The 9,689-nt window shown below is 44.0% G+C and overlaps 1 protein-coding gene across 1 annotated transcript in view; it reads left to right on the forward strand.

Annotated features, from left to right (window-relative positions):
• Positions 1-299: 299 nt before the first annotated feature.
• The window catches only part of Frmd7 (FERM domain containing 7), a 30,673-nt gene continuing 21,283 nt past the window's right edge, over positions 300-9,689 (forward strand). Inside the window, exon 1 of the mRNA XM_026787517.1 lies at positions 300-452. Coding sequence (XP_026643318.1) covers positions 300-452 — 153 coding nt within the window. The remainder of the gene's footprint in view (positions 453-9,689) is intronic.

Raw genomic sequence — 9,689 nt, forward strand, 5'->3', positions numbered from 1 at the left:
GGGAATGACTAATTTTAAGACCCGAAGGTTAGCCTCTATTGGGATCAAGTTTCCCACTGAACGTTGCTCATGACTTAGAAATTCTTCTTGGCTTGCCCACAGTGTCACATTTTGCAAGTCAAATCATGCTTTCTCTTTCTCGTGCACTGGATTTCTTGATGCGCAGTATTTAAAGGCAATGTACGAATTAAAAGTGCCCCGGACACGACTGTGCTTGCACCTGGGTACGACTAGAGAATTCTAGCCAGCAGGTTTGAGTTCTGGCATACGCCCCCTCATGGTAGATCTTCCAGATCGAAATGTCGAGGTGGGGAACGGCAAAGGTCAACTGTAATGGGGCCGACCCCAGACTGAAAAGAATGTGGTACCCTGAGGCATTGGTTGGAGTCTGGATTATTTCAAGAGTCTCAAATACACGAGACCGTCCTCAGAATGTGGGTGATTGCGTGCCGGTATCGGTTACAAGGAAAGGAGCAGGAAGTGCAGGCAGGCCCTGGAGTGAAATTATACCACGGTGCCCCAGGTTTAGCAGATCTTTATAGAGCACCTACTGTGTGCACAGCATACGTAGCATCCAGTCAAGAGGCAAGTAGAGCTAACTGGATTCTAAGCAGCTGCTATGTTAGGTCCAAGTCAGTGCCGAATAGCCCATCCCATAGGAAGAGACTAGATGTGTGCTGGGCTCAGGAACTCAAGCGCATGTGTCAGAGGGCAAAGGAGTGACCTGGAAGGACTTAAGTGACTCCTGTGACTAGGGTACTTGGAAAGAGTCCAAGTGAGACAGAGGCAGGGGCTTCCTGCTCCAGGGTAGAACTGCTCCCTTCCCTTTGGTCCTCCGTTGTCAACAAGCAAACACACCTGGCTAATGAGAGGGTGTTGAAAGAATAAGGGAATGAGACACTTTGTCCCAGAAAGAGAGTAATAGTTTGTCTGATCTGTCATTGTGCCACTCAGAATCCCCTGAAGGGGATTTTCTTAATTAAAAGAATTTCATATTAAGTTTCCAGAAATGATAGAACCTAAGCTATTTACAAAAAAAACAAAAACAAAACCTTTACAAACTTTGAGTAATCCAAAAGAAAAAGGTAAAACTCAACCATGACTCCTTCCCCCAGATTTTACTACTTTTACTCAGGTGAGGAGAGTGAAGTCAGAGAACTGTGAGTTCAAGACCAGCCTGGATTCTTTATCTAAAGACCACAAATTCTCTGCCCCCCTTCACCATCACACACACACACACACACACACAAAGAGAGAGACAGAGAGGCAGAGACAGAGAAGAAGGGAGGTGGTCTTCCCTAGCACCCCTAATATGTTAGGGATAGGGCTCTGCTGGAATTCCCAGCCTGTCAGAACAAAATAACTTTTACCCAGGTCCCGGTCCAGCTGGGCCATTCAGCCAAACTGAGCAAAGCTGATTCCAGAAGGGCAAAGGAGGAGGATGCCCAGGAAAAGAAGAGACCCCAGAGTCATAAGCAGGAGAAAAGAAAGGCTAACCAAGAGTACCGTGGGGTGGCGAGGAAGGATGGTTTTCATCAGGAAGGATGGTTTTTGTCAGGGAGAGGGAGCCAGACCGAATACGAAAGAGTAGCATTCAGGTGTAGGGGTGTAGGGATAGCTAAATAGCAAAGCATATTCCTGAGACCCCTCTTGCTTCTGCTCTTTCCTATGCTTAGCTGTTGGTTTTCCCTTTATACGTCTTGGGTTTCATTCCTAGGTGGGCTACTCACTTTCTGATAGGCCCCAGACAAGTGTCTTACTTGGGCTGGATGTCAGCTTCCAACTTTGTAGAACAAGGCTTTGGAGTGTGGCATTTGGAACGGCTTCCGTGGGGGTCCTGTTGTATGCCTTACGATAGAGAACTGATTTCAAGTTTAGAAGGAAACGCCAACAACCATTTGGAATCTGGTTGTACCTCATGCACACTGCCTGGATTTAGTGCTAAGCACTTCATGGAAACAAACAATTATAATTGTTTTAATTACCCAGAGTAGCTAGTAATTTCGAGAAGACTTGGGAGCTCTGTCTTGAGAACGCTGTTATTACCCTGTCACTTTGCAGCAGCCTTTCCAGTACAATCATGATAATTTCAATGTCCCAGGAGTGGGGGCATGGCTGCTATTAGGGTGGTAATCTTGTGGGTTGTTTTTTTCCTTTTTCCCCTCTTAGTATAAAGGGTGACTGAGTGGTGAGAGTCAGTTTGCAACCAATCTAGCAACTTGAATCCGATGCAACCTGTCCAGGTCACTGCCAGGCCTCCGGAAAGCCCCGGGCAATGAAACATTCTCATTCCCTTGGAACTTTCAAATGGTGTCTGCCAGAAAGTATCACCTATCAGATGCTACACTGTGTGATTCCAGAGTTCTCTTTGCAATTTGCTTTCCCTGGGCACCAATATGGCCAAGGGCAAAGGGGGTGATAGGCAGCTGCTCAATTGAGTCTGCAGGACACCCCCCCCCCCAGGACAGTGAAAGTCATGGCTGGAACTCTCTCTGAACAGTTACTCCTGAGCAATTTGAAGCCTCCCATCTTTCCTGCACGCATGCAGGGCTTTGAACAGCTATGGGTTTTCCGAAACCAAATGAGAAGTGGTTGTATTCGGTGTGAATTTCACACATGCACCAGCAACTCTAAGGTTTGGTCTCTCTGCTTGCCCCCCCCTCCGCCGCCCCCATGAGGAAATCGCAAGTTGTAGTAATATGAGCGGCGGGGCTAGAGCTAAAGGGCCAAGCAGTGTTTAAATGAATACAATTTGTGTGTTGTTATTTCGGGGCATAAGCTAGCAGGCGGCCGGGACGCAGCTCCGCCGCTTATATTACTACAGCAAGTACTCAGTTAAACTGCTTCCCTCCAGGGTTTATGGCTGAGTCCGGTGGGTTCTGGGAGAAAGGGCCTCTGTCCACCTCCTACTTGGTCTTTGTTGTTTTACGTGCAACCGCACCTTGTTCCCCATCAAAAACTAAAAGGTTGCCTGCGAAAGAGCGGCCCATTTTAGAAGGGAGCTGCCACTGCCGCTAATTAGTCTCTCCAAGCTTGGGCGGGCTCTTCTTACCAGGAATGATCCCCCAGAAGCCCTGCCCTAAAGAAGCCACCTCGCCTGCATCTCTAGGCAACTTCCCAGTGCTAATTTCCCTTCCCCTTTCCATTTGCTTCTTAGAAAATTGGTTGCTTCTGATAATAGGAATATGTAAGATGCATGCCACAATTTTTGTGGTGTCAGAATTATTATTTTTTTGTCTCTGGCTGCCCACTCACCTTTCTATATCTTTAAAAATGCTTATTAACGTATTAGTTAACTGATTTATTTGATGATATATATCAGTGATAGATAGATAGATAGATAGATAGATAGATAGATAGATAGATAGAAGAGAGAGAGCAAGCGAGAGAGCACACATGCATGTGTGTGAGCGTGCCATGGTGCACAAAAACTCTAGGGCGTCCATTCCTTCTTCTACCATGTTGGTCCCTAAGATCCAGCTCACGTCATCAAGGTTAGTAACAAGTGCCGTTATCAGTACAGTCATCTTTTGGGGCCTCAGAGTTATTTGTATTTTTGATGAAAAAGTAAAAATAGTTTTTGAGAAGTAGTGCCAGAGTTTAATCTTCAAAGAGTCCTTGGGTTCCTGAGTCAGTAGAGGCTAAGAAATGAGAAAGATTTCTCTTGGGGGTGGGGGCAGGCTCAGTATGGATGAAGTACTTGCTGGTGTTGTTTCCCAACACAGGCATGGATGGAAGCGAAAGATACAGGAGAAGACTGAATGAAATCCTTACCATGGACAACAGTGCTTCAACTCGGAAATGCACCACACAGGACTAAATGCAGAAATACCCCAAAACTTCTTGCTCAACTTAGAACCTGTCCCATCCTTTACCCAGAGTTCTCTGCTTGGCTCTGGGTTCCACAAAAATGCCATCTGAAAGTGATTCTCAACCTGTGGATGGTGACCCCTCTGAGGTGGGTCCTGCATCAGATATCCTCCATATCAGTACACATTACGACCTTAACAGTGGCAACATTGCAGTTACAAAGTAGCAACCAAATAATGTTATGGGTGAGGGTCAGCACAATATGAAGAACTGTATTGAAGGGTCACAGCAGTAGGAAGGCTGAGATCCACTGCTCTAGTTCAGGAATGAAGGGTTTTGAGAAAAGGAGAGGAGCAAGCAGAGTGTCCAGAAGGAACAGTGTCCCAAGAGACCCCATGAGGATACAATGTGATTGTACTGCTGTGGGTACAGCTGATCTGGAGCAGCTCCAGAGGGTGGGTGCGGTCAGCTGAAAAAGAGATCTGAAACAAAGAAGCTCTGACATTCACCCCAGGAAACAGGAAAGAAAACACCAGGTGGAGGTAGTGACTTTAAAAGCAGAGGGAATAAATGAGAGATTTGGCTGTTTTGTCACTATGCCAGCAGAGGGCGGAAGATACGCCAAGGGTTGCTTTGCTTTTCAGACTTGGGCAAAGGATAGAGGGTCAAAGGAGAGGCATGGATACACGTATTTATACATTACACACACGCACACGCACGCACACATGAACACACACATAAACATTTTTTAGAGACCAGTTTAGAAAACGAAATGAAAAACCCAGTAGACTGCAAAGTGCGACCGAGTTCAGAGGTGGTGTCTGCACACCCTTACCCTGGCAGGGGGTACGCCAGCAGTAACAGACGCTTCGCCCCTTCCCTGCCTCTGATCTCTTGTGCTCACTGTGGTGCTGTCTCACATCTGGCTTTTCTCTGTTGTCATGCCTACGGCCTTACTTCACATCTATTTTCTTCACTTAACATTATCATGACGGTACCCTAGAGAATCTTCGTGACCCCCGTTTGCCCCATCTTCTGTTCATCCTCACCTCCTTTGTTTCTCAAAATAGTCCCAGCCAGCATTTCTCCTACCCAGGGCCTCATGAGCAGTGAGAAACACAGATGCTCAGACTTCGGCCACACCTACTGAATCAGCATACTTTTGAACAAGACCCCCCCCCCAAGGGATTCACTTGGAATTTATAGTTTGGGGAGCTGTGCTCTACTTCCTGCCCTATGTTTCTAAAACAAGATTCTGACCATGTCTATATCTTTTTAAAAAGTCATTCATGTCTTTTGCTCCCTCCTTGAGGCCCACATCTGGGGGCTTGACTTCATATGCTATAAAACACACGCTCTGGTATGTATGGCTACTACTGACCACTTTTGTAGCTACCGAGTCTCACTTCCTTTCCTAACAACAGCAGACTGCTCAGTTGGTCATTGTCTAGACAAGGTTTTCTAATCCTTTTTGCTTCTGAGGCCCTTATTTCTTTCCTTTTGCCAGTTCTAGCTCTGTGTCCGGTTGGGCATCCCCTCTGCTGGAATTTCCTCGTGCTATGTACTATCCCATTTGGGGGTAGCTAGGTGCCCTTTGGATGGGAGCTCATATTGACCATGCATACATTCCTAAACAAAGGCACTGGGCCCTTCACACTGCTGTGATTTTCTGTGTGCCTACATTGCCCTTCCGTCTGTGTTCCATCATATTAATGCCTCTCTATGCTGTTCACATCACCCTCACTCGACAGTAGGAACCCACCTTGCACAGGGTGGGGGTCTCAACAATGTACTGAATTGAAGAGAAGGTGGAAAGGGTCATAATGGGTAATGGTATATACAGAAGCAAGGGAGTCAAAAATAAGCTTAGAGTATGAGCAGCGTGAAGATCAAGCAAACCAAAAGAACTCGGAGAAGAGGAAAAAAAATAGCAGAGGACCGTGCTAAAGGAGGGGTGAGATGGACCTTTGAAGTGTTAGAGTGTTGAGGACACCGGAAAGACTAGTGAAGCACTCTGCTCTCATTAGCATGTAAATAGAAACCCAGGGCTATGAAGACCAAACATCAGCCGGCGTTCATCACTATTAGGAGAAATAATGTGTGTGGGCCCTAACGTTCCGGATTCTGATAATACAAAGGAACACCACTTCTATGAAAACAGACTTTGTTAGCAGTCCAAATGCTGCGAGCTGGGTGACCACACACCAGGGTTTGTTTAAGACAGTCCTGGGCTACACCTGTTGTGAAGCTGTAGTTATTATTACTGGCCTCTGTCAACCTTAAAAGTATCCAAGTATGGTTGATAAATTATGTGATCATTGTACAAATACTCAGTACTTACAACAGCCTTCCCCAAGCCAGGTACCATATAAAGTACTTCAGGAGAATATTTCCATGAGCTACTCACTGACATTCTTCTTGAAGTTAAGATTATAATTTGAATGCTAGCAAATTCCTCATTTGAACGTATACAGATAAAATGGTCTGTAATAGTTCATTGTGTTGCACAACCTTCAAACCCTATCTAACTCTCGGATATTTTAGTCACTCCCAAAAGAAATTTGGTACAAATTAAGAGTCATTGCTCCTTCATTCCTCCCAGGCCCTAGCCCCTGGAAACCCTGTCTTTATTTTCTATCTCTATGGGTTTGCTGAGTCTAGACACTTTGCATTAAATGGACTTATATAATAACTGGTCCTGGGGTCTGGCTTTTGATATTCTAATTTTTCCAGTGAAGGAAACTGAAGTTCAGGATAGACGAAGCAGCCTGCCTAAGACACCCCATCTCCTGGGAGGAAAGTCAGAGCAGGACGTAGGTGTGTCTGGACTGCAAACCCTCATGCTTAGTCACCACGATGTGCTGACTTCGCCTATGCAAGGTGGGCGCTCATCACAGGCTTTTCCCCTCAGGCCCTCTGCCGATGCATTCTTTTCAAATGCTTACAAGTTTTCCTTGTTGGAGAATTCATTTAACATTTGGAAAAAATAAAGAATGAGGCGTGCTACAGTGGCTCACATCTTTAATCCCAGTCAGCCCTCTGGAGAGTGAGAAAGGAAGATTGTGAGTTCAAGACCTGCCTGGGCTCCATAGATAGACAATGTCCTCAAACCAACAAACAAATACAAAGTCAAAAATTATAAAAACCAAATATGGCGGCCTAGTGGGGCAGTGAGATGGCTCAGTAGGTGAAGGTGCTCTCCATGCAAGCTGGCCAACCTGAGTTCCGGTCCCAGAAACTATGTAAATTTTGAAAGAGAGACCCAAATCTACAAAATTGTTTTCTCATTTCCTATACTGTGGCGTGTGTATTCTCACGTGCAAACATCATGTGCATGCACTCGAGCACACACACACACTCAATAAAAAATAAACAACTAAAGTGGATTATCAAGCTGGCTCATAGCTGTTGACCAACTTGTATCCTTGTAAAATTCCTACATTGAAATTCTCATCCATGATGTGACTATATTAGATGACATAGCTTTTAAAAGATAAAGTTGAAATCATAAGGGTGAAGCCATTATCCATATGGTTAGTGGCCTTTTTAAGCAGTAGATGAGAAATCTCCACCCCTTCTTCCCTCCTGCCTTCTCCCTCTCTTCTCACAGGTGAAAAGGTGATGAGATTACCTTTTCAATTAATTAAGGGATCCAGCTTAGGGTAGGCAAGAGACCTGAACCTAGAGGGGCTCCCAGGTGCCCAGGGGGATGTCCCCAGTTAGTGTCTTGGGCAGCTGAGGATAAGGAACCTGAAATGGCCCTATCCTATAACCACACTTGCATATCACCATAGAACCTTCATCTGATGATGGATGGAGAAAGAGACAGAGAGCCACACTGGAGCACTGGACTGAGCTCCCAAGGTCCCAATGAGGAGCAGAAGGAGGGAGAACATGAGCAAAGAAGTCAGGACCAAGAGGGGTGCACCCACCCACTGAGACAGAGGGACTGATCTATTGGGAGCTCACCAATGCCAGTTGGACTGTGACTGAAAAAGCATGGGATAAAACAGGACTCTCTGAACAATGAGGACTGTTGAGAAGCCAAAGACAATGGCACTGGGGTTTGATCCTACTTCATGTTCTGGCTTTGTGGGAGCCTAGCCAGTTTGAATGCTCACCTTCCTAGACCTAGATGGAGGGGGGAGGACCTTGGACTTTTTCCAGTGCAGGGAACCCTGACTGCTCTTCGGACTGGAGAGGGATGGGGAAAGGAATGGGGGGAGGGGGAGTGGTGTGGGAGGAAGGGGAGGAAAATGGGAGGCTGGGAGGAGGCAGAATTTTTTTTTTATTTTTCAATAAAAAAAAAGCCAATTCAGCTGAGTTGGCATAGGCAACATCTTTACTTTTTTACTATTTAAAGTATACATTATCTTTGCCTAAAATATACACCTAAATAAAAGCAAATATGAATTCATAAAAAAAGATTGCCTTTTCACAATGAAAAGGTAATCTTACCAGCATGTCACTGTACCAGTACCCTAGTGTTACTGTCAGATTCTAGAACTGTGAGAAAGTTAGTCTCTTCTGGTTGAGTGATATTTTGTTATGCCCAACACAACACACCAAAGACAGTCATATTAGGGGATAAAAATGGCCATGAACATAAAGTAGGAAAAATTAATTCTCATTTCTGAGTTCAAGAACAGTTTCCAAAGGAGAGTAAAAGAAACAGTTTAAATGCTAGCGTCAACAGTAGAAGTGAGCACATCTCTGCAAGATACTTCATTTGATATTAGGTTTTTAAATTTTTATTACATCCGTTGGAATTCTTTAGAAAATATAACAAGTAAAAGACAAAAGAAAAAATGCCTATTATACTCTGCTAATATGCTATATTTTAATCCACTCTTTATGAAAGCTTAATTATATAGTCTGTATGTGATTGAATTATCAAAGTTTGCACTCAGTGGGGATAGGTGAGAATGCCTTCCTCAATCTTTTCTAAAGTGCTGCTTAGCCTGTTAACTGATAATACTTTGCTGAAGCAGAGATTAGTAATATATGTATATCAGTAATATATGTATACATGCCAATAAAGAATATATTTCACATTTATGTACATATCCCAATAATTCCTCGTAGGACCAAAGCCTGTTAGGTATGGACTATGCTCTCCTTTGTCCCTTTCCCATAAATTCCACACATCCATCATTTCCAATATCATTTTATTTAATTATGACAAGAGAATGTAGATGATTGGGAAACAATGTTGAGGACAAAATTCTATCGACTTTTGATGTATTTTCTTCTCTAATATTTTATGTTTTTCATGGCCAAAACAAATTTGACAGTACATGGGGTTGCCCCTTCTGTAGTCCTTATAAGGGTTGCTCTAACCTTCGTCGAAATGACTATTAACCGTTCATAATAATCGCTATGTGTTTATGATCTAGTCAAGCTGTCCAAGAGGAGTTAACCAGTCATACTGTCCAAAGTACGGTGAAGAAAATAGTTCCTGATAAGCATGGGTCTCGTTGTTGTACAGCAGCACCCACGCTCATACTAGCTGTGGGCTTTTTTTCATAGTATTCTGTCTGTTGTTTTAAAGAGGGAAAGGAAAATTTGGTCTGCATAGTGGAATTTGGTCAAGAGAATTTCTACTGGTCTTGCCTATTTAAAAATACTCAGCCACATACACAGCAAAAATATGTGAAGACCGCCCCCAATTCTATTTTGTGTGAAAGTATAATAAATCTGTTAGTTTCCTGTGTATCATTCCATACTTATGTAATTGTATTTATCCCTAGGTTATCCACACCATGTATACATACTTTACATATGTTTGTATGTTATGCTGTGCCAGGCATCAGACTAAGATCTCATTGTGAATTATCTTGCTTAGTCCTCACGATAACCCTCTGAGATAATTTTTTTTT

This window comes from Microtus ochrogaster, linkage group LG10 (assembly GCF_000317375.1).
Source record: "Microtus ochrogaster isolate Prairie Vole_2 linkage group LG10, MicOch1.0, whole genome shotgun sequence".
NCBI lineage: Eukaryota > Metazoa > Chordata > Mammalia > Rodentia > Cricetidae > Microtus > Microtus ochrogaster.